General features: G+C 49.8%; 1 protein-coding gene across 1 annotated transcript in view; it reads left to right on the top strand.

Moving 5' to 3' along the window:
- The window catches only part of PPP1R16B (protein phosphatase 1 regulatory subunit 16B), a 109,922-nt gene extending 86,061 nt beyond the window's left edge, over window positions 1-23,861 (top strand). The window contains exons 3-11 of the mRNA XM_040248330.1: window positions 473-543; window positions 5,319-5,464; window positions 7,683-7,786; window positions 9,770-9,894; window positions 13,113-13,238; window positions 13,777-13,852; window positions 14,465-14,594; window positions 14,687-14,855; window positions 18,982-23,861. Of these exons, the coding sequence (XP_040104264.1) occupies window positions 473-543; window positions 5,319-5,464; window positions 7,683-7,786; window positions 9,770-9,894; window positions 13,113-13,238; window positions 13,777-13,852; window positions 14,465-14,594; window positions 14,687-14,855; window positions 18,982-19,491 (1,457 nt within the window). The 3' untranslated portion in view covers window positions 19,492-23,861. The remainder of the gene's footprint in view (window positions 1-472; window positions 544-5,318; window positions 5,465-7,682; window positions 7,787-9,769; window positions 9,895-13,112; window positions 13,239-13,776; window positions 13,853-14,464; window positions 14,595-14,686; window positions 14,856-18,981) is intronic.
- The last annotated feature ends 1,643 nt before the right edge of the window (window positions 23,862-25,504 follow it).

Below are 25,504 nucleotides of genomic sequence, written 5' to 3'. Positions count from 1 at the left end.
CTGTGAAGGGTCTTGCAGGGCTGCTGGATTTGCTCATTGGATGTCAGTCTTTTGTTTCCCAAACCCTGAGCCGCACGAAGGCAGAATCCACGTCTCTTGCTCCTTGGTGTATCTCACCACTCTTCCCCACGATGGCATACAGTAGGTGGTTAATATGTGCGTACTGCCTTAATGAATGAACTCACTGATGCCTCCCTGTGCTGTGGTCCAAGTCTCTGAGTGGGTAGACTTGAATGTACAGAAGTTGTGCCCGAATGTGTGTGCTGACCCCCGCATCTTTCCCTTTGCACTTGGGTCCAAGATGCGAACTAGGGTTTGAATGGGTGGGGGAGGTTAGAGGCAGGAGGTTTGTAAGGACTAAATAAGACTGATGGTGCCAGGACCTGGGGGACAGTGGGTCTTACCTGGGTCTGCCGCACCCCTGCTCATGGAATGTGTGACAAGACAGTCACCTCTTTCCCCTCTGTTGCAGTGCGCTACTTCCTGAAGAATAAGGTCAGCCCTGATTTGTGCAATGAAGATGGACTCACTGCCCTGCACCAGGTAAGGACTCGCTGGGACCCCTGACTCTCTGCTCCCCACCTAGACACATGCCCCATCTCCCTGCTTTTTCCTGCCCAGGACCCTCAGGGAGGAGGGGGAGGGGAGCCGCAGCTGCCACTTCTGAAAGGCTCTTGTCTGCCCGGGAGACAAGTGTGTCTGTTACAGACACGCCCATAGAGCCCCGTGCCCACGTGCGTGGCACACACACTGCCTCCGGGGACAGGGAGCCTTTGTCCTCTGCATCCTTGCTGCCTGGCAAAGTGTCTGACACACAAAGCAAGTTTGTTCGGAGCTTGACAGTGTATGAACCACATTTGTTCACACCCACCAAGGCATCCGTCCACCCTGGTGACAGCAGTGATTGACAGGGAGGTTATGGGACCTGCCTAAGGTCACACCGCTTTGGACTCTGGCCAGGAACCATGTGCTGTCATAACACACAGCCTCTTTAGGGCAGTGAGATGGGCCCGGACCCCCGCTTGGCTGGGGAGGGGCTGCTCTGGCTGACATTTCTCATCACCTCACGCTGCAGCAGCTCCTTCCCTGGGCCCCAGCATTCAGGCATCCTGCCCTGATCCATCCTATGTATTGTGGCCGCAGGGATGCTCAGACCCAACATCTGCTGATGTTGTTACTCAGAGCACTCCCGTGTCTTTGCATAACACTAAGGGTAAGGAGCACCCCAGTGCCCCTGCCGAGGCGGCCATGCTGACTGGCAGGCCTTCAGCTACTTGACTTTTCGGTCCCTTGCACACACGCTCTGCTCCATCGCATCTCACCCAGTGCATGCACAGCTAAAGTCTAAGAGCTGTGCTGTTATATCCTCTGAGCACCTCTGTCATTCCAGCCAGTGAAAGTCTTTCAGTCGTGTCCAACTCTTAATTCTCCAGGCCAGAATACTGGAGTAGATAGCCGTTCTCTTCTCCAGGGGATCTTCCCAACCCAGGGATCAAACTCAGGTCTCCTGCATTGTGGGCAGATTCTCTACCAGCTGAGCCACAAGTGAAGCCCAGGAATACTGGAGTGGGTAGCATATCCCTTCTCCAGTAGATCTTCTTGACCCAGGAATCGAACTGGGGTCTCCTGCACTGCAGGCAGATTCTTTACCAACTGAGCTATCAGGGAAGCTTTCCAGCCATTAGCGGGACCATTTAATGTTGGTCTCTGGTTACCCAAGACTCTGCACTGCCCGAGGGCAGAGCTCATCATGTCTCTTTCTCATTGGTGTATCCACTTTGTCCCCCACCATGTTGGCATACAGTAGGTGCTCAATATGTGCCTGCTGAGTTAATGAGTAAACAGGCTGAACCTCTTGTTCAGCCCAAGTGTCAGAGCAGATGGACTTGAAGGCAGCCTGGCCAGACTCTGGAAGCCTAGGCTGGCGAGACCCTCTCCATCTCCCTCTGAGGGCAGGAAAGGTAGCCACTGCCCTACCCATAAGCCCCAGGGGCAAGTCCCCATCCTCAGCCATCGGCTTGGGAGTTCCCTGTGTGTCCTCTTGGCTTCTCTTCCTGTCTTGTAGGGCTTCATGCATCCACAGAGTCTAGCTGTGTGACCTTGGGCAAGTTGCTTAAGCTCTCTGTGCCTCATTTTCCTCATCTGTAAAAGAGGCATAACAAGTACCCATGTCACTGGCTTGTTGTGAAGATTAAATAAATATACATAAAATCCTATAAGCATCATCTGACACTGGATAGATATTAGATATTATTATTATGGAGGGACTTCCCTGGTGGCTCAGATGGTAAAGAATCTGCCCGTGACGCGGGAGACCCAGGTTCAATCCCTGGGTTGGGAAGATCCCCTGGAGAAGGAAATGGCAGCCCACTCCATTATTCTTGCCCAGAGAATTCCATGGACAGAGGAGCCTGGTGGGCTGCAGTCCGTGGGGTCACAGAGTCAGACACGATTGAATGATTTTCATTCATTATTATGAGAATCTGTCATATGTTCACTTCTTAACAAAACAGCTTCACATTTGTGAAGCGTGGGTTGATCATCACAAGAACTCTTTGAAATACTATTATCCCCATTTTACAGCTCAGGAAACTGAGGTTCAGGACAGCACCATCCAATACGGCCTTTATGAGGATGACGTGTTCTGCATATTGACACTGTCCAGCACCATAGCTTCTAGCCCTACATGGCTGCGGAGCCCTGGAAATGTTTTTCTGAGGATTCACTGAGGCAGTGCATGGCCAAAAGTTAGCAAAGTGCATGGCCCTAGTAACTCCTCAAAAAGCGTTAACTCTTATTATTGGCAATGTGACCTGTTACTATTACTGCTGTTCTGGGGTTGTTGATATTGTTGTCATCGTCATCATCACTACTGCTCCAGGACAACGAAGGAGCATAGTGACGAGAGCTTCTTATGGATTTTCTGCTCTTGGCAACAGGGAGCCTTCAGAGTTTTGTAAACTGAGGGCAGCATGGCTAGGTTAACAAGGAAGCTCTCTCTGGCTGAGGGTGTGTGAAAGGGGAGTAACAGGGAGAGAGATGATGAAGCTCGGCCAGGGCAGTGGAGATGGGGACAGCAATCAGGAGATGCAATCCACAGCCGGTGATGGATTGAACGTGGGAAGTGAGGGGGCGGGAGGCGTCATCTGGTACCAGGTGCCATGGCCCACCTTGGGGAATGTGGGCGAGGACGCTGCCCCCCTCCATCACGTACCAGTCCCCACTGCACCAGTCCCAACCCAGCCCGTGCTCAAGTCGTTTCCCAGCTGCAGACTGGCCCAGCCCCTGGGCATCTTTCTCACACGACTGCAATTCTGTGTGCGTAATCACTCCACCTGTCCACCGCCCTGCCTGTCTTATTTCTGCAGCCCCTCGTGGTTGGATCTCTGGCCCTCCTGTCCCCTCACCCCACAGTCTGGGCTGCTCCTGGCTCCTCCTCCTCCTATGGACCAGGCCATCCCAAACTCATCTGCCAGTGACCAACCGCCGGGGGACCCTCGCCTTTCCAGGCTGCCTCACTCTGGTGCTTTTGGCGCCCTCTGCTGGCGGTACCATGCCACTGCATGTTTCTCTCGCCCACCTGAGGCAGTGCCCTGGGTCACCCTTGACTCTCGTGTCTGGAGAGATGCCCCCAGACCCAGCCAACCCCAGGTCAGATGGTGCACAAAGAGAACCCGGCACCATCTCTGCTCATTTCCTATATGTCCCATATATCCAGGGCTGACCCCTGATTCTTTTTTTCTTAAAAAAAAATATATGTATGTATTTGGGTGTGTATGTATGTATGCATGTATTTGGTGTGTATGTACACATGTATTTGGTATGTATGTGTGCTTGGTATGTATATGAGTGCTTGGTTCGTGTATATGGGCTTGGTGTGTATGCATGTATGTATTTGGTGTGTATGTGTGTGATATGTATGGATGTATGTATTTGGTATGATTGTAAGTATGTATTTGGGTGCACCAGGTCTTACTTGTGGAATGTGGGATCTTTTAGTCGTGGCATGCGGGATCTAGTTCCCTGACCAGGGAATGAACCCAGGTCCCCTGCATTGGGTGCTCGGAGTCTTAATCATTGGACCACCGAGGATGTCCCTCTGACCCCTGGTTCTGCAGGGAATGGGGGTGGGGGCCGTGGTGCTGCTCCATCCCCACAGCTCCCTGAGGCCCTGGGCTCCCACAGGTGCCCCTGCTCTTTCTGCTAGCATCCAGTTACTTTCCCCAGGCCTGCGGTCACTTCTGTAGGTCAGGCTGCCATCATCTCTTAAATGGGGTGATTTTGACATAGTTCCTCACTCTCCCTCTTCTCCCTCCAGAATCTTGTGATCGAAGTCTGTTCTCCATTCAGCTGGAGGAGGGATTAAAAAAAAAAAAAACAAGTTTGAATTGTGCTGCTCCTCTGAGTATAACTGCAGCGTCTCCCGTGCACTGAGGGCAGAGCCGTCCCAGGATGGGCAGTTCTGAGCCACAGGTCCGCTGCCCTGTGCCCTGCTGGTTTCTCTGGAGGTCATTTGAGATCCTTCCTGCAGCCTGCAAAGTGGCTCCATGTCTTCTGCCTCCTCTGTCCTCACCTCTCTCTGCTCATGGCCCCAGCTTGAGCTCCCTCTGTCCCCTTGGAATCTTTCACTCTCCCTCGCTGGAGTTTGGGGGCTCCAGTGGCTTTTGGAGCCCAGTATCTCTCTGCGAGCTGCCTTCTCATTGGGGCTGACCTACATGTGGTCAAGCGGTAGGGCAGACATGGCTCTCTCCTCGCAGGGACTCTGTCAGGACCCACTAGAGCCCTCAGGCGGAGCTGGGTTTTTGCGAGGAGGCTTCGTTACTTGGGACTTCCCCAAGAACTAGCTTCTGGGTCAGAAATTCCTAAGTCAGAGGTTTCAAACTATAATCTAGGGAGGCCACTGATGGGAAGGGGGACCTTCTCAACACCACCACCCCCATACACCCCAGCTTCAGCCTGAGCCGCCCTGCTTGAATTTATTGGCTATCTAACTTAGAGTTCTCCTTACAGTTTTGTTTGAAGAAAGCCTTCCGAAATTAAAAAGTAAAGGTTTTAAAGCCTCATTCGAAATTTCATCCCATTCCACCAACATTTGTGAAGCATCTTATAGCTGACTTTATTCTTCATATTATTTTATATTTTTATCTTGTACATTATTAACTCAGAAAGGTTACGTGGCTTGCCCATGATCACACAGCATGCACGTAATGGAGCTGGATTCAAGGTCAGGCAGCTTGGGTCCGTTGTCCTTCTCGGGAACTGGGTGTGCCCTCATTGTGACCTGCCCGGAGCTGACCCTGCCTGTGTCCACCTTGCAGTGCTGCATCGACAACTTTGAGGAAATTGTCAAGTTGCTCCTTTCCCACGGTGCCAACGTGAACGCCAAGGACAACGAGCTGTGGACGCCTCTGCATGCCGCGGCCACCTGCGGCCACATTAACCTGGTGAAGATCCTCGTCCAGTAGTACGTGCCCCTCTCTCCCCCAGGAGCAGCTTTCCCTCCGCCTTTGGTTTATTTATTTGTTTTAACTGGAGACTAATTGCTTTACAATATTGTAGTGGTTTTTACCATACACTGACATGAATCAGCCATGAATGCGCCTTTGGTGTTTTTCCGGGTCCTTGTTTTTGGTGTCGGGGGCGGGGGACTTCCATCTCTCTCTCTTTTTCCCTGTCTCTTTGGTGCCTGTTCGTTTTCTCCCCACATTCCCTTTCCATCCCTGTGTCTTTCTCTCCTGTTTTCCCGCTCTGTCTCTTCTTTCCTCCTTGGTCTCACTTTGTCTTTCCCTCTGTGTCTCTCTTAATTCACATTCTCTCTTCGTTTTCTTCCTTTCTCCCGATATGATGCTCATAAAATACGCAACACAATTTACCATCTATGCATTCCAGGAATAAATCCCGTTTGGACATGGCATATAATCCTTCTACTACACTGCTGAATTTGGTTTGCTAGTATTTTCTTGAAGAGTTTTGCATCACTGTTCATAAGGGATATTGGTCTGTAATTTTTTTGTAGTATCTTTGGCTTTGTATCAGGGTATGATTCTCTTTCTTTTCATCTCTTTTTCTCTGTCTGTCCCCACGAGTCTATATTCATCTCCATACTTATGTGTTGTTGCTGTTTTTCTTGCTATGAAAAAGCAGGCATATTTCCTTGGCTCTGTCCCCTCAAAATCCCATCCACGTGCTTTTCTTTGGGGCAGAACCTACTTTGGGGGACACCACATAGCAATGTCTTCCCAGGAATAAGGCCATTTCCCTCTGTAGAGTTCTAAACGGTCTTTCCCGACCCTGAACTTCTTTCCAGTCTGCTCAGGCTCTGCAAACTCAGAGAAGAGGCAACCTTGAATTTGAAGTGTATTTCATTGAATTCATCTAATGATTGGTGGGCATTTGAGCTGGGCCAAGCCCTGTGCTGGGCACTGAACACTCAGGGACGCAAAAGTCCTGAGAAACTCAGCAGGAAATCAGGCGATTTCAGTCCTAGAACCGAGACAAAGTGAGATCAATGGTGGCTGGAGTCCCAGGACCCAGCATCTGAGCACAGGGATTCAGATATAGCAGCCGAGGGCAAGTGGCCTTTGGCGGAGGTCTCAGCAGAGCAGCCAGGGCCCATCGGGTGGCTGCTCGGGTGATAGAGATGCTTTCCTGGCTCAGAGAGGTGGATTAGCTTACCCAAGAGCACACAGGAGCTCAGAGAGGTCCCAGGGGAGGGCTGTTAGGCCAGAGGACTGGCAGGCACCCCGTGCCCACACCTCTGATGAACACCTGGGTGTGGCTAAGTCTGCAGGGGCATCAGATGGCCACCATCCAATCAGAGGTGATGTGAGAGGAAAAGGGAGAGGATACCAGCATGGTACCAATTCCCAGCGCCAATCTGTACCAGAATCATGGGTTTAAAATGTGTAATCCTCAACCCCGCCCCATCATCTTGAGGGACTCTGTTTCAGGAGGTCTAGAGTGAAGCCCAGGAGCTGCATTTTATTTCAGTGGCGTCTGAGTGATTCTGCCACAGGGCAGCCCAGGACCATGCATTTGGGAGCCACTGGCCCCAAAGGGGAATTCTCCCACGGGGTCCCAAGGCTCTCTCCTGCCCCATCCTGGTTTGCCTTTGGAGCAGGGACTTGGAGGAGGAATTGGGGGTATCCTTGGGTGTTTCTGCACTTGGTCTAATATTGAAATAGGACAGGGAAAAGTAAAAAGAGCTGGCCCATGAAAAAGCCGGGTGTCTGTCTTAAACCTCTCACATCCTAGCTGTGTGACCTCAGACAAGTAACTGACCCTGTCTGAATCTTGTTTTCCTTTGAGTGAGATGGGGCCAATAATAGTGAACCAAGAAGACTATTATGAGGATTATATCAGATGATGTAAAGGGCTTAGATCAAGCCTGGCTCTTAGCAAATGCTTGGGAAGTGGTGCTACCACCATTAATTTTGTCTTTTCTTATTTGACGTCTATCCTCAAGTGCCCACCTGCTGGTTCAACAGAGGAGGAAGCTGGGGAAAGTGGCACAGCTCTCCTGGGACTGAGATCCTGGAGATGCAGTCCTTGCTGGGCTGCACCGTGGTTGGGTTGTGGGTGTTGGGGTACACAGCGGGGTGTGGGTGAGAGGCTGGACGGTAGAGGCAGTCAGATCAACCCTCTGCACGTTCCTGGCCCTCACCCTGGTCCTCTCTCTGCAGTGGAGCCGACTTGCTCGCTGTCAACTCCGATGGGAACATGCCCTATGACCTCTGTGAGGATGAGCCCACCCTGGATGTCATCGAGACGTGCATGGCGTACCAGGGTAAGGGCAGGGCCGCTGGCTGTGCGGTGGGCTGGGTGTGGGGCTGTGGCGAGCATCTCTCAGATCAGTGCAGGTGAACAATTTACCTAGAGGCATGCCCATCGCTTAGTGCTCAGGACCTGGGACGGGACCCCACGAAGGTTGTTACCCACATGACGGACAAGATGCGAACACAGAACAAGCCTGGAAAACAAGCTGTGCACAAGGAGGGGCGTGACTGTCTTCTGTGTCACCCACATGCATGGGCAGCCTCAGCTGGCCCCGTCTCTTCAGCAGCTGTGACAGTTCAATTCAAAACATCCACAATAAAGATATATTCCCATTTGGGAAAATACAAAGTCAAGAACATTCACGGCTGCCTGCTGTGTGCCAGGCACCACTTGGGCTGCCAGGGACCCTGGATAAACAAGATGTGGGCTGTTCTCAGCTCACAAATGAGCTTCAGAGAGGAAACAAATGCAGCCCGCCCCCGCCACCCCAGTACATGCTCTTGAAAGGCCTCCTCTTTAGAAATATATCTCAAATCCAGACCCTGGACTGCAGTCTGAGGTCCTCCCCTCATCTCTGCCCTTGTGTTTCTGCCCAGATGGCTGCAGGAACCTCCCTTTTGGCCTGCCCATTCGCTGGCCCTGGAGCTTTCCCTGTCCACTTTCTGCAGAACTTCCTAATAATTTTTGTGCCAGTCTGGTGAATCTATGGACCCACCCCTTCTGTACTTTTAAATGCATTTATCAAAGCCATAGGATTATAAAGGAAACCACTGCTATTAAAGTAGGGCTCCTCAAATACTTTTAAATGTATAATATACAAACTTCATTGATTCATGAAACAATAAGATAACATGGTGTGAAAATACCTATAGTTTCTGTTGGTGACAAAGTCATGGGCACTGCCAATTCTACTATGAATTTAGACTAGAAGGAAATGCTATATCTCACTGAAGTTAGTGAAAGTAAGACTTCTCTGGTGGTCCAGTGTATAAGAATCTAAGAATGCATTGGCAGGCAGGGGACGTGGATTTGATCCCTGGTCCAGGAGGATTCCACATGCCTCTGAACAACTAAGCCCATGTGCACCAGAGCCCCTGCTCCCCAACACAAGAAGTCATCACATTGAGAAGTTTAGACACCAAAGCCAGAGAGTAGATCCCACTCGCCACAACTAGAGAAAGCCCGCACACAGCACCCCACTCGCCACAACTAGAGAAAGCCCGCACACAGCAACAAAGACACAGCACAGCCAAAAAGAAACAAACAAATAAAAATTAAACAAATAAAAAATTAGTGAAAACAGATCATTCTTTTTCTCCCTTCAAGTTTACAGACCTCCCCTGAGTTCTCTCCAAGAATGCTTGCTCTCATTGTCCTTTTTTTCAGAGCAAATCACTCTCTCCTTAGTAGCTGCCAGTAACACTCAAATTTTAGCTAGAGATTCAGGCTTGAAAATGTGTTTCTGAGTCCCTCCACCTCGATTTATTCAGCTCTCCATTCAGAAGTGATATATTCAGTAATGCAGTCGTGGCTCTAATAGAGATTCACTGAGCCTGCCTGGTGCTGCAAACACAGCTGTGTTTGAAGTGGAAGAAATGAACAGAGACCTGGTCAGATAGAGTGGGCAGGGGAGGCCAGCTGAGGAGGTGATCCAGGCTGGACCTAAAGGATGAGTCGGAGCCAGGAATTTGAGCAGCTGGAGGTGGGTAGGTGGGTGGTCGGGACTGCCAGGTAGAAGAGCTGTGTATGTAACAGTCATTGATATTAATATAGCGCCAACTGGGTTCCAGGCTCTTGTTCGTGGCCCAATATGTGGTGTTTGTTTTCACTGGGCCTGGGAGAAATGATCTCTGAGCACGTCTGTTTACCCCCTTGACTGGCAGACCCTAGGAAAGAGGAGTCATACCTCCCCACCTCTGCCCTCCCTCCCCTCCCCCATGGGTTCTCTGCCTGGGAGTGCTGACTCAGTCCCCCCTCCACCCACCCACTGCAGGCATCACCCAGGAGAAAATCAACGAGATGCGGGCAGCTCCTGAGCAGCAGATGATTTCGGACATTCACTGTATGATCGCAGCTGGCCAGGACCTTGACTGGGTAGATGCCCAGGGGGCCACACTGGTGAGGAGAGGGGCCAGGCTGGATTGGGCTGGGGGGTCAGGACCAGAACTCAGACTGGCTGGAGCTGAACGGGGCCAGCACTGGGTGGAGGTCAAGTCTACACAGTGGGGGCCTGTCCATAGCCTTGGACTTCCTCCCCCTTTTGGGGACAGGGTTCTCTCTGGAATGTGGAGAGTTAGCAGAGCAGGGATCAGCTGCTTTGAGAAGCTGGGGCTGGGAGTTGGGAGCTGTGGGTTGGGGAGGCTTGGCTCTGCCGTTCACCTCTTTGTCTCCAAGCTTCTCCTTTACCTCACGCTACAGGTGTCCATTCTGAGTTCATTATTTCCACCTCCTCCCATGATGTCTCCTGCTTCAAGATGAGTGCCACATTCATCCACTCATCCAGGCCATCTTGCTTTGCACTGTTCATTCTCCTGCCTCAGTGTACCCTCTCCCACCTAGTGCCTTGTTTCATTGTCTGTCCCTGATGCTGCTGCAACAGCCTCTCTTCTGGTTCCCTGACTTCAGAGCCCAGACACCCCGGGACCCATCCTGTGGTTCACCCATCCATCTTTGGTTCACACATCCATCCATTGGTCCTCCCATCCATCCATTGGTTCACTCATCCACTCTTTGGTTCACCCATCCATCCATCAGTCCATCCATCCATCCATTGGTCCACCCATCCATCCATTGGTCCACCCATCCATTCTTTGGTTCATCCATCCATCTATTGGTTCACCCATCCATTTATTGGTTCACCCATCCATCCATCGGTCCACCCATCCATCCATTGGTTCACCCATCCATCCATTGGTCCACCCATCCATCCATTGGTCCACCCATCCATCCATTGGTTCACCCATCCATCCATTGGTCCACCCATCCATCCATTGGTCCGCCCATCCATCCATTGGTTCACCCATCCATCCATTGGTCCACCCATCCATCCATTGGTTCACCCATCCATCCATTGGTCCACCCATCCATCCATTGGTTCACCTATCCATCCTGTCACATACACATCCTCTGTGCCACATACTTTACTAGACATTAGAGATAGAGAATGATGGAATCTTCTCTCTATATATCTGCCTCATTAGCTTCACTCACTGTTTCAATTCAAATGTCAGTGAAACCTTCTTGATCTTTCTTCATAGGCCTTCATAGCATGATACAGCTCAGTATTGGGGAAGTCTGCTTCTGCAGCCTCTAAACTGAGAACTAGAACATGGCCTTGGAAGCCCCCCTCAACCCTGCCCATGGCTGGGCCCATCCTGTTCTAGGCTTGAGGTCCATGTGAGTGAGCACTCAGGGTCTCAGAATCTTCAGCTTTTCAGGTAGGGCTCAGCAGTACCAAGTTCCCTCACTGCCCCTCAGGCCTGATCTGGTAGCCCAGATGTGGTCATTGGACTTCTCCCACCCCGTTCCTGAGTCCCACCCTCTGCCTCATCCCCCTTTCTTTTTTTTTTTTTTAATAAAACTTTAAAAATTGATTATTTGTTTATTTCAGTGACATATAGTTGCTTTATAATATGTATACTCCATTAAAAATTATTACAAGATAATGGCTATATTTCCTTGTGCTGTACAACATACTTTGCTTATTTGTTTTATACGTAGTAGTTTGTGTCTCTCAGTCCTCTACCCCTATCTTTCCCCTCCCCCTTCCCTCTCTCTATTAGTGAGTCTGTTTCTGTTTTGTTACATACATTCGTTTATTTTTTAAATTCACATATAGGTGATAACATAGAGTATTTGTCTTTGTCTGTCTTCTTTCACGAAACATAAGGCCCTCTTGGTCCACGTATGTTGCTGCAAATGCCGTTATGTCATCCTTTTATATGGCTGAGTAGTATTCCATTGTCTGTATATACCACACCTTCTTTATCCATTCATCTGTTGACAGACACTCAGGTTGCTTCCATATCTTGACAATTGTAAATGATGCTGCTGTGAACATTGGGGTGCCTGTATCTTTTTGAATTAGTGTTTTCATTTTCTTTGGATATATATCCAGCAGTGGAAGTAGTTCTCTTTTTTAGGTTTTTGTGCCTTGTGCTCTTTTCTAAGGAAGGGGTCCCTGCTCAGCCCAGCACTCAAGAGTTGAGTCAGGTAGTTGGATTGGATGCTGCATGAAGACTGGACGAAGTTATGGCCAGGCTGTGCTAGGACACTGCCCGCCCTGGATGGGGCTCCTTTGGGTCTGTGGCTCAGCCCTGTAAACACAGGGGTCTGCTCCTCTTGGGCTGGCCTCAGAGCGGCTTCACTCACATGGCTGGGCACACACTAGGTCTCAGTTCTTCCCAGTGAAGCAGGGGAGCTTACCTTCCCCAGGGGGCTGTTGGGAGGACTAAATGAGATTCTGCATGTAGCTGCTCAGCACAGAGCCTGTAAACTCTCAATAGATTCTGGTGATTAACTCATTATTATTATTAACATGATCACTTCTATTTATATAATAAATAACAAGGTCCTACTGTGTAGCACAGAGAACTATATTCAATGTAATTATAGTTGTAATCCTCTGTAATGGGAAAGGAAATCTGGGAAAAAATATATGCAGATGAATAACTGAATTGCTTTGCTATATACCTGAAACATTGTAAATCAACTATACTTTAGTAAAACAAAAAATCAAAAAACCCACCAATATCACTCTCCCAGTCATAACTTTTTATTCCCAGCTATGTATGTGGCCCTACAGTTTTTAATGTCTGGCTGGCTGTGTGTCATTCTTAATAGTTGGCAAGCATCAAACATTTATAAATCAGATAGTGATACCAGTTTTCATGTGTGCCTGTTCCAGATCACACCCTGTTTTTTTTTTTTTTTCTTTCTGAAAATTAAAAAAAAGAAAAAAACCCAAAACCTCTGTTTGCCAGGAACTTACAGCAATCTGACCCCTGGATGACGCGGCATCTGGCTATTAGGGCTGTGTTCTGTTGGACCTCTGAGACCCCCATCTACAGGGCTCAGTGCATAGTAAGCACTCAGTAAATGCTGATGCCTTAACGACAGGGGCTTGAAGACAGAAGAGAAGCCCCTTCTCCCTTACCTTCTGGTTCCATACTGCAGACTTACTAATGCTCTGTCACGTGGCTGGTATCTTCACCTCCTTCTATTCCATTCTACGGCCCCAAGTGTGATCTGGGCCTTGGGCCGGGGAATGGGCTATCCTGCTTCCAAATGAGGGACCAGCCCCCGTGGGGAGTGCTGACCCCTTTCCTCTCCTTCAGCTGCACATAGCTGGAGCCAATGGATACCTGCGGGCAGCCGAGCTCCTCCTGGACCATGGTGTACGCGTGGATGTGAAGGACTGGGATGGCTGGGAGCCCCTGCACGCGGCTGCCTTCTGGGGACAGGTAGTTGTCACCCACAGTGCTGTGAGAGAGGCCAGCTTATGGCCAACCTGCTGACCTTTGGGCTGGGAGTTGGTTCAGAACACCCGACCCATTTAGGGTGTTGACTACAGCTAGTGTGTAGGATGTGAAAAGACCTATGGAGTTTACAAAAAGGATTGTCAAGTTGTGTCCTAACAAGATGACAATCCAATTTGCCAAATTAGAAAAATTCCCACATTTCTGTCTTGAGTTTTTCCACTTGTTTCTCAGATAGAAATCTCTGTAGCTTTTGCCATTCCTCTTTAAACACTTGACAGCTCTGGAGTTATAGCTGACTCCTTCTGTCCCTCGGTATGGCTGAGTCATGCTGGAGGAGGTGTCAAGCCCATTGCATTTGCCGGAGTTCCCATCTTTAGGGAGCAGAGCCTTCCCTGGGAGTCAGCTTTGCCCTACCATTCTTTGGATCACATCTAAGAAGCTTTGAACTCTCACTCTCTCCAACTCCTAGGCTTTTTCAGCTATGGGCAGGGGGGAACCCAGGCTTCTTCCTGTGTTTCAGATGCAGATGGCAGAGCTGTTGGTGTCCCATGGGGCCAGTCTCAGTGCTAGGACGTCCATGGATGAGATGCCAATTGGTAAGTTCAGAAGGACCACACCCGCACTCACTGATTTTTTTTGATGAGTGGAGGATAAATGGTTGAATATATGGTTGGATAGATGGTAGATGGATAGTTTGATGAATAAATTAATGGGTGGTAGATTAATGGATGGATAAGTGGGTGAATGTATGGAGGAATGAATAAGAGGATGGGTGGGCAGAGGATGAACCTATGGATGACTGGTTCAATGAATAGGTAGACAGATGAACTAAAGGATGAGAGGGATTGAGTGGGTGGGGATATATGATTTCAGGCTCTTTTCATAATGTCTTGCTTGGGCTCTGTGGGGCACCTTCTGGTTTCTCTTGATATATTTTCTATCAGTGGAGAATTGATGACTCCTCTTGGAAGCGATCAAACGTGTATGAATCCTTCAGTCATACCTGTGAATTGGGACTGTGCATGGGACCTGGGGTTTCCTCTTACACTCCTCTAAGGATTGGGTTGTAGCCCAGGAAATAAGGCTGGCACTGCTTTCTTCCCTCCACCCACACCCCAGAAGATGTGAATTTTCAGTGGGTCTGGGGGCCCCTCAGGGATCACCAGCCCCTTCTCTGCCCCCTACCATGGACTCCTCCACCCTTTCAGACCTGTGTGAAGAGGAGGAGTTCAAAGTCCTGCTGTTGGAGCTGAAACACAAGCACGACGTGATCATGAAGTCGCAGCTGAGGCATAAGTCATCTTTGAGCAGAAGGACGTCCAGCGCGGGCAGCCGAGGGTGAGTTGGGGGCGGGACAGCCAGGGGCGCCCGAGGATGCTCCTGCCCATGGAGCCTGGAAGCAGCCTCCCTGTACCTCCCTCTCCCCTTAGGAAGGTGGTACGTCGAGCCAGCCTGTCTGACAGGACCAACCTGTACAGGAAGGAGTACGAGGGAGAGGCTATACTCTGGCAGCAGCGGAGTGCATCCGAAGATCAGCGGAACTCCACCTACAACGGGGACATCAGGGAGACCAGGACAGACCAAGAGAATAAGGACCCGGTGAGAGCTTGCCTCCCACCCAGCCCCAGTGACCACCACGGTCGTGGGAGGGGAACAGATGGAACCCCAGCCTGGAGTTGCTTCTTTATCTCAGAGCCTTTGGAGGGAGGTCAGCAGGCCATCGCCTTAAACCAGCTGGATCCTGTCTGAGGAGGGTGCCTACCATGGTTACTGAGGCGAGTGTAGCATGTGTTCACGTTAGAGCTGGGTAATTGGCACACAGTAGGGGCTCATAACTGCCCAGGAGTGAGTGATTACCATGTGCCTGCTTGAGCTCCAGCAGAAGAGATTTTGTTCTGGCTTCCCAGAGGCGAAGGTTCAGTAGGGCAGCCACTCTGGGAGAGAAGGGTGTTAAAACTTTTTTAGGGGAAACCTAACAAGATATTGAGAATTATGTTGAGATGCTGGGTTGGAAGAAAACTTTTTGAAAAGTATAGGGGCTGGCAGAACGTCTAAGAAGCTGGCTCTAGGAGAAGATAATGGCCTGGGCATTAAACCGCTTTCCTAAGAAGATGCTGTATTGTTTTCTGAGAACTGTTGTAATAAATTACTGCAAACTAGGTGGCTTGAAGCAAGAGAAATGTCTTTTCTCCCAGTCTAAAAATCAAGGTGTCTACAAGGCTTGGTTCCTTTTGGATATTGGAAGGGAATTCTGTTCCATGCCTGTCTCCGAGCTTCTGACATCTCGGACATTCCTTGGCATTTTGCTAGCATGCCTCCAATCTCTGCGTCTGTCTCCACGTGGCCTTCATTGTGTATGGGTCTGTGTCTCTGTTTTCTCTTAGAAAGACACCAGTCATTGGATCAGGGCCCACCCTCATCCAGTGTGACCTCATCTTAATGTAACTGATTACGTGTGAAGACCCTACTTCCAAATAGGATCACACTCAGAGATGTGGGGTGGATGTGAGTTTCGGGGGGACGCTATTTGACTCAGTACCCATGCATTCAGGCCCATGCCTGGCTGCAGTCTTGCTGAGTGGAGTATGCGAGTTTGGGGCCAGAGCAAACTACTGGGCACAAGAAGGAAGGGGCTGACCATACCAGCAGTGGTGTACCTTTGTAGTTCTACCATTACACAAAGAGCAGCTGAAAACATTTCTAGCCAGTGTTGCTTGCTGCTGCTGCTAAGTCACTTCAGTCGTGTCTGACTGTGCGACCCCATAGACGACAGCCCACCAGGCTCCCCCGTCCCTGGGATTCTCCAGGCAAGAACACTGGAGTGGGTTGCCATTTCCTTCTCCAATGCATGAAAGTGAAAAGTGAAAATGAAGTCGCTCAGTCGTGTCCGACTCTCAGCAACCCCATGGACTGCAGCCTACCAGGCTCCTCCATCCATGGGATTTTCCAGGCAAGAGTATTGGAGTGGGTTGCCATTGCCTTCTCTGCCAGTGTTGCTTAGAGGGATGCAAAATGTCTCAGTGGGACCCTGCTTCCCTTTGTGAACAAGGAGGTCACCTGAGGGCTTGTCTTGCCGGCAGGAGTGAAGGCATCTGCTCTAAAGAATCTCCATTGTGAAAGGAGTTTCGGGGAGAATAGATCCACGTATATGTACAGCTGAGTTCCTTTGCCGCCCACCTGAAACTATCCCAATATTTTTTATCAACTATACTCCAATATAAAATAAAAAGAGTGAAAACAAAAAACAAAAAGAGGGACTTCCCTGGTGGTCCAAGAGCTAAGACTCCTTGCTCCCAATGCAAGGGACCTGGGTTTGATCCCTGATCAGGGGATAAACCACAGCTACAGACCCAACGCAGCCAAATAAATGTTAAAAAGAGAAAAAATTTGATTCAAAGTGTTTTTTTTTTTTTTTTTAAAAAAGAGCGAATCCCCACTGAAACGCCGATTGAGATGGAGCCCGCACACTCGGAGCTTTTGTTCTGTCCCTACCCACCTAAGCTTGGCGGTTAGGAAAGAAAAGAGTTGTAGACTGATATCAAATCACATTTCAGATGCTTCCCCGATATGCTTTAATTATCTTTTCTTTGTGATTGAGGTGTAACTTGTATAACCTACAGAAATCTTAAACGAATTTGTCAATGACCTCTTTCCAATGCGTACACGCATTTCTTTCACCCCAGAAAGCTCCTACGTTCCCTTTTCCAGGCAGCCCTTCTACCCTGCAGATATGACTGTGTGCTTAGTCACTTCAGTCGTGTTCAACTCTTTGGGACCCCAGGACCCCGCCAGGCTCCTCTGTCCATGGGGATTCTTCAGGCAAGAATACTGGAGTGGTTGCCCTGCCTTCCTCTAGGGGATCTTCCCAACACAAGGTTTGAACCCAGGTCTCCCGAATTGCAGGCAGATTCTTTACTCTCTGAGTCACCAGGGAAGCCCAGCTCAACCTGGTGCTCTGTGATAATCTAGAGGGGTGCGATGGGGGGTAGGGTGGGAGGGAATTTCAAGGGGGCGGGGCTGTATGCATACCTATGGCTGATTCATGTTGATGTTTGGCAGAAACCAACGCAACATAGTAAAGCAATTATCCTCCAATTAAAAGAGAAATGCAGGTTCTCAGGCCCCACACGAGATGGACTGAATCATAAACCCTGGGGCTGGGACTCAGCACTCTGTGTTTTAACCAGCCCTCTAGAGGATTCGGATGCATGCAAGAATTTGAGAACCGCTGATCTAAGGGTGTGTTTGCTCAGCCTGATTGCCAAGTCAGATTTCTGACAGGACTCTGCACTGATAGCCCCCAGGGCTGGCTGTGGTACCCACTTTTGGCAGAGCTGACTCCCTGATAGCAGGTACAGCTGTGATAAGACCACCCTGTCTCTTCAACCAGTGGTTCACGATCTAAATTGTACAAGAAAATCACCTTGGGGAGGTGTTTTGTTTTTGTTTTAAAAAAACTTGATGTCCGGACTATAATCTCAGTTAATTAAATCAGTCTCCAGGCTTCGGACTCAGGCATTGTATTTGTTCGTTTATTTATTTATTAAAAAATAGGCTTCATTTTTTTGAGTAGTTTTAGGTTTACAGAAAAATAAATGGGGGTACTTCCCTGTGGTCCAGTGTTTTAGACTCTGGGCTTCCACTGCAGGGGGCAGGGACTGAGGAACTAAGATCCCACATGCTGTCCTGTGGCCAAAAAAAAAGTTTTTTGTGTGTCTTTTGACCTTGTTTATAGTGATTTTTGGTATGCTTTATATTTTTGTTACTGTCAATGTATCCACCTTTTCCTTAGAGTTTCTAGGTAGCAGCTCCTTTTAAAGCTCTTGTTACCCAGGGATTTCTGGGTGTAAAAGATCTCTGAGTAAGAACCTCTCCCATTTGGAGAAGAGCTATCCCAGGAATATAGGGAAAGGATTCTCAGTGACCAAAAAGCCCAACTAAGATTGACTTAACAGACACAAAAAGAATGCACTGGCTTGGGTAACTGAAAGTCTGGGCCAACTGGATCTGGGGGCTCAGAACATATCATCAGGGGACTTCCCTGGCAGTCCAGTGGTTCAGCCTTCACCTTCCAATGCAGGGGGTGCGGGTTAAATCCCTAGTCGGGAAGATAAGATCCCGAATGCCTAGTCAGGAAGATAAGATCCCGCATGCCTCGAGGCCAAAAATCTGAAACAGAGAAACAGAAGCAATGTTGTAATAAATGCAGTAGAGACTTTTAAAATGGTCCACATAAAAAAATCTTTAAAAAAAACAAAGTATCACAAGGGTGCAGTGTCTCTGTCTCACGCTCTCTCTGCCTTAATGTTGGTTTCACAGCCAAGCAGACCTTTTAGCACGCTGCCTCCCCAGTTTATGATTCTCACCCCTGCAGTTCCTACAGAAACAGAGCTGCTCTTCCCCAGTTTTTCTAGCAGTAAGTCCCAGGGTTGAGTTTCATGGAACCAATTTCTGAACCCATTCCTGAACCAATTCCAATAGTGAGTTTATTGATTGGCCAGGTCCTGGGGTCATGGTTTATCTCCCGGAGCAAAGATGGGAGTCAGTCGGGTCTATCAAAACCCACGACTGGTGAGATTCCCCAAAGGAAAACGGAGGTCTTATTACCCAGGTAGGGAAAATGGAAGAGGATGGGTTCAAGCAGTCATGCCCTCAGTAGAGGTGCAAGCAGGGGTGGGGTTCAGGTCCCCCAGCCGGCTGATGATGATGTCCTTCTCACCCTCAGAACCCCAGGCTGGAGAAGCCCGTGCTGCTCTCCGAGTTTCCCACCAAGATCCCACGCAGCGACATGGACGTGCCTGTTGAGAACGGCCTCCGGGCTCCGGTCAGCACCTACCAGTATGCGCTGTCCAACGGGGACGTCTGGAAAGTGCATGAGGTGCCCGACTACAGCATGGCCTATGGCAACCCTGGCGTGGCCGATGCCACCCCGTCCTGGAGTGGCTACAAGGAACAGAGCCCCCAGACGCTTCTGGAGCTAAAGAGGCAGCGGGCTGCGGCCAAGTTGCTCAGCCACCCCTTCCTGAGCACCCACCTGGGCAGTGGCGTGTCCAGGACGGGAGAGGGCAGCAGCGAAGGCAAGGCCCCCTTGATCGGAGGCAGAACTTCTCCGTACGGTAGCAACGGGACTTCGGTGTATTACACGGTCACCAGTGGAGACCCCCCACTCCTGAAGTTCAAGGCCCCCATAGAGGAGATGGAGGAGAAGGTCCATGGCTGCTGCCGCATCTCCTAGTCTCTGTGGGATGGAGGAGAGAGATGCGTGGGGAGAGGGACCCTGGAATCCAGGCCAGCCCAGCAGCCCTGGCTGTGGGGGGGGGCAGCTGGGGTGGGAAGGGGGAGGTGAGCTCTGCGTTCCAGAGGAACTCAGAACCCACCTCTCAGCCAGCTGCCCATAGCATCACCACTTCCCATGGTTCTGCTTCTTGCCGCATTGTCTGCCATCAAAAAACAAGGCCCATCGTGGCTTCCTGTCTCATCCTGCTGTCAGATTTTGGGAGGGCGAGTTGGGATTCCAGTTCTGTTGTTGGTCAAGGCTTCTCTGGACCAGTACTCACACGTCACATATCAACACATACATTCACACACTCTCACACTCAGTCAACGTGTAGGGATGACACAGCTGGGCTCATGGGAAGCAGGTGGGACTGAGAATCTGTGAGCTCTTCCCAAGAGGACTGAGGTTAAGATCCAGAGTTTTGTCACCACTGCCAATGTGGCTTTAGCAGGGGAGGGAGCCTGCTAACCTGAGACCCGTCATCTTGCCTGGAGTCCTACGACAACTTGGTATTGTCATCTCCATCTGGTGGGAGCAGGAGGTCTTCTCTGTGTTTAGAGGGAGCTATAGTAAAGAATCTGCCTGCAATGCAGGAGATGGGGGTTCGATCCCAGGGTCCAAAAGATTCCCCGGAGAAGGGAATGGAAACCCACTCCAGTATTCTTGCCTGGAGAATTCCATGGACAGAGGAGCCTGGTGGGCTGCAGTTCATGGGGCTGCAAAAAGTCAGACACTGAGCGACCAACACTTTCACTCTGATGCACCCACAGCGGGTGGATGAGATGGGTGTAGACCTGCTCCCCACAGCCTTGCCCATGCCCAGAGCCAGCTGTGTGAGCACCCAGGGGCCAAGGTGGAACACCAGGTAATTCTGTGCCTGGAATAATCCAAATCTATTTTGCTCTTGGATGGAAGCTTCAAAATGTGACAAGGAGAGGGAACAAAGGTAGCATTTTAGAAAGTGTGTTGGATAAAATAATTCTTTTAGACTGTAAAACTCCAGGTTGGGGAGGGGGATCTCTGAATTAGCTTTCTTTCACAGACAGTATCATGATCACTAGGTTTTACTGACTGGTATTGAAAAAAAGGGAGGCTAAGGGAGACGCTTCAGTTGGAAGGGCTTTTCCAGGGAGAAAGGTGAGTTCATGTTTTTAATTTTTGCAGACATCTCTGTTTGGCATGACAGAGCCCAGCGCCCTGGCCGAACTTTGTGACTGGTCGGATGGTTTCAGTCCAGCCTGTCTCACCCAGTCCTCCTCAGACTGAACTATCAGAGTGAGCACTGGGGGGCTGCTGTGGCCCCCACCTCTCCCAGAGTGAATGTTCAGGACTCCCAGCCCAGCTTTGCTCTTTTAGGGATGCCCGGTGATGTGGGTTTGCAGGTTGGCTCTTGTGAGCTCCTGTCTGGCCCAGGGGCTGCTATCCTGCTCCGGCCCAAGCCTGCAGATCTGAGGTGCCCATCTGTGCTCCAGCATCACACACTGCATTCAAGTGGTGGTGCTGGAGTTGGGTCTTGCGCCAGCTTTACAGTTTCATGGCCCCCAATCTTTCTGATGCTGGGGAGGGAAGACTACGAGGGACAGGATGTCTGCCTCCTCCCCACTGCGTCCTCTCATGAGCCCTTTGAAATTGTTGCCCACGAGTTGGACGCTGTCCACGGGCTTGGCCAAAACCTACTGGTGTAACTAACTAGCTGCAGGTCTGTTTCCTGCTCCGTGCGCCTTTTACTTGTCCTAAAACTACCTCTTTAGAGCTCTGAAGGAGGCCCCTGAGGTCCAGATTCGAAAATCTGGGGGACAAATCTGGGTTCCCTTTAACCCTTTTCTTTCTGAACCTATGAGAAATTCTCCCTGCGAGACATCTGGGCCAGAGGTTGGGGCTGGCGGCAGCCCCTTGTGCCACAGTGCTAGTAAGGGGGTCTGCTGTTTGTCCCAGTCCTCCACTGTGGCCCCCAGGGCTCTTGTAGCCTAGAGGCAGAGCTGGATCCCAAGGGCTCTGGCTGATGCTTCACCAGGTGCAGGGCAGCTGGACCGGAGAGCAGGGGCCTCAGGAGTCACTTCACCCCGGGTGGCTCCTGGATGCAGGGAGAGTCACAGCATCAGACTTCCCACCCCAATTTCAGGGTGGATCCAATGTAGAGTGGAAAGTCAAGTCAGGTGACTGCAGACAGGTGTGCGTGACGCCTGCCACATCTCTGGGGTCTGGGGCTGGCTCTGTTATCATTTCATCCTATGACTGGGTCAGGGCAGGGATGATCCAAAACACACATACCTTTAGGCTTTAAAAACAGTGTTCAGATGAGACTGACACTGGAATTCCTCTTGAGCTGTGAGCTGGGAGGTCCTGAGGGAAGCCACACGCTCCTGGGAGAGAGCTGTGCAGGTTTTCGGATCTGTTTGCTCAGAGGCCAGAGACTGAAGGCAATTATTGCCCCCTCTGAGTCCTGGCTATTTCCTCCTTCCTCCCTTGCTTCCTGCTCCTGGGCCACTGGGAATCCCAGCTGATTGCCTGACAGGAGCCAACTGCAGGCTCTTGGGCGTTAGCTCATGTTTTCAGTCAGAGAGAAACCATTCCCATCAAGTCCCAGGGGAACTTTCCCTGTGGATCTCCTCGGTGTTGAGGGACAAGCTGGGGCCAAGGTCACTGAGTTATTCACTCTGTAGTTTATTGAGTAGCTGAGGCTCACCAGGCACTGTGTTAGGCTCTGGGGATAAAGGAGGAATGAGGTGGAGTACAGTTCTCATCCTTGGAGGACCAGCAACCCCCATTTGATTCAGAGACAGAAAAGCTGTGTCCTGGTCCATCAACCCTTTGCTTTTCTGCTCTTGAGAATCCCTGGACTGGATTCCTTTAGTTTGGAGGTTGCTGACCTGGCCGCCCTTCGATAACATTTGTCACTAAATGGTGGAGATGCTGGGTCTTGGGTTCCAGGCAGATGCCACCTGAAGTCTATCTGGAACTTTCAAGGATAGCTGCCTTCCAGCCAGCATCTTTTGGGCACTGTCTAACAGCATTTTGAAGTCAGTGTCTGAAAGAACAAGGAGCTTGGAATTTGCTGCCAAATGCATCTCAGGTTCTTCAGCTCATTGTCTCTTGCTCGTTTATTACCTAATCCTCCTGCCCCACCAGTGGATAGTGGGAGGAAAAGGAGCTTCTTTAACATTGAAGCCTTTCCTCATAAATCTGCCTCTGTTCCTGGCAGATATGGAGCAAGGACCACGGAGAAAGCTGGCAAGATTGACCAGATGCCCAGCTCCTGGTTAGACCCAGGTCTGGTGGCAGTTCCTGGCAGATTAAAGGAGGCTATTTGTAAAGCATGTGCCACATAGCTCCATGTGAGCTCCAGCCCTTGCTCCCACCCTGAAAATTGGTGACTCCCACCAGAGACTGAGCTGCTGGCTAGTAGCTCCAGGAAGTTGAATGAACCCTAAGCCTAGGTCTTTTGAAGACTTCAGGATGTAATTCTCCATCAGATTATGCAGCATTGATGAAACTGCTCTGTACTGTTTCAATCTCAGCAGGCTTAGAAAAGTTAAGGGTGTGTCCCCTGACCTACCCACCAGTTGGCTGGCCTTGTCATAACATGAGACCCATTTTGGTTATTGGTGTCAGATACCTTTTGATCTGGAGTTCTCTCTCCCACTTGCTTTTCCAGAGCAGAATACTGGGATGCTTTTCAGAAGCGCACTTCTTACAGGATGCCTAGAAGGACTCTATTTAACTCTTGCTATTGTGACCTGGGGACAGCCTCCCCTCCCCCAGGGCACCTAAGAGCCAAGGGTCATGTGGCCAGTGGGTGACTCTGCAGAAGTGACTGCCTTTGCTAGAAGCACTCCTCGACAAGAGTCTCTTGTTGGCCAGTTGGTCAGAGGGCCTGCTTCCCATGGGCACTGTGAGTGCCAAGGTGCGGGGCCTGGCTCTGCGCACCCAGGAAAAGTCTGCAGATCCCCAGCCCCCCCGCAATAATTCACCAGACCAGAAGCCACTGATGTACAGAGAACACTTAAGAAAAATGTATTTTATGTGAAAAAAAAGTTAAATCTCTGTATACTGTATCAGCAGCTTTGTGTAAAAATGGCAATCAAGAGAGTCTAATATATTTAAAACCTTTTTTAAAAAAGAATCCTCGCAGATCTTTGATATTGTATTGAAGTAACTTCCAGGTAAGCTCCTTGCTACACGTGGTAGTGGTGGGCCATTCGAGACCGTGGCTCAACCGCATCCCAAAGGGGCGTGCCCCTGGAGTCGCTTCCAGTTGCCAAGGCCTGTGACAGAATTCGCTGTTAAAGAGTTTTTAATTAAGATGAATTAAATGCCTTTTAATAACACCTGCTTGGTGTGACTGTGGTCATTGCTATGAACTTGCTTGACCTATAAGGATTTGAATTCACAAAGAGGTGATGCCTGGGATAGATGGCAGGGAAGGCTTCCCCGTCCCTGCCCCCACCACAGAGGCCTCTCCTGGTTGGCCCCTGAATCACAGGGAGGCCTGAGGGCTTAGTCATGGAGCAGGTATTTTTCTAGACTGCAAGAAGGTGAAACAGGATGAAATGAAGAAAATAAGAGTGGTTGAAAATGACCTTCAGGGACTTCCCTGGTGGTCCACTGTTGAGAATCTGCTTTCCAATCCAGGGGGTGCGGGTTTGATACCTGGCCAGGGAACTAAGATCCCACATGCCTCAGGGAAGCTAAGCCCATGCTGTGTGTGCAACAAGAGAAGCCCCTGCACCGCAACTCGAGAAAGCCTGCATGCCACAACAAAGACCCAGCGCAGCAAAAATAAGAAAGGACCTTCATCCTATCAAATGTTGCTTTTGGAATTAACATGGAGCCCTGTGATAGCTCCTATAACATTCTCTCCCCACACTTTGTCTGATGACATATATAACAGGGCTGCCCCCTCTTCTGTTCTCTTGACCTGTCCTCTTCTCTCCACTCCATCCCTGTCCTCCGCATATAGTTTACAGTGGGGAAGTCAAATACTGCTTCACATTTTTACAACTCAGCAGGTAAGACCGTGGTTATCCTCACTTCTGACCTCAGGCAATGGAGAGATTGATAAGCTCTAGGGTTACACGGCCCCAGACAGTGGTCCTTGCTTTCATCACATACAGAAATTTGTGGGTATCTTGGAAGAGGATGAAAAAGGGTGCTCTTTTGGACCCTTCTGGATACTGGCTGCCAGGACAGGGACACACAGAAGTTCCCACACTTGGGCATGAAAAACTTCACAAACGGTCTGTGAAGAGAGGATTTGGGTTTGGGGAGAGAGAGGACGAACAGAGATATCTGTGTAGCAGTGGACATACATTGATTTGAAAAGTATATTGTTTTTTAAATGCTAGTGGTAACCTCTCACATTTATGAAGACTTTACAGTTGTACATATGTCTTCTCACACAAAGGGAATGAGGCATGAAACTTAGCTATTGGATTTAGCACTGTGGAGCTCATGATGATCTTTTAATTAATTAATTTGGCTGCATTGGGTCTTAGTTGTGTCTAGCAGGATCTTTCCTTAGTGGTACACAGATTCTCTAGTTGTAGCAGCAGTGGCAACTTAGTTCCCCAACTAGGGATTGAAGGTGGATTCATAACCACTGGACCACCAGGGAAGTCCCTCATGACGAGCATGACAAGAGGTTTCGGTTGAGCAGTGAGGAATGAGTCTGATTGGACAGGATTCAAGACAGAATGGGAGGAAGACTGGAGATGGCAAGTACAGACAACTCCTTTGAGGCTTTATGCTATCAAAGTGAGAGAGTGATGGGGAGGAAGCTCTAGAGGGATGTAGGGTCAAGAGAGAGTTGTTTGAAGGATGAAAAATATTTCATCATATTTGTATGCTAATAGGAATGAAACAGTAAAGCGGGGAGACTGATCAGGAACGAGGAGAGAATTGCTAGAGATATAAGCTTAGTCGTAGAGGGATTGGTGATTACTGCCCAAATGGAAGGTATCAGAGACAAGCT

This window comes from Oryx dammah, unplaced genomic scaffold (genome assembly GCF_014754425.2).
Source record: "Oryx dammah isolate SB20612 unplaced genomic scaffold, SCBI_Odam_1.1 HiC_scaffold_10, whole genome shotgun sequence".
Classification (NCBI taxonomy): Eukaryota; Metazoa; Chordata; class Mammalia; order Artiodactyla; family Bovidae; genus Oryx; species Oryx dammah.
This window is presented reverse-complemented; position numbering and strand designations above follow the sequence as displayed.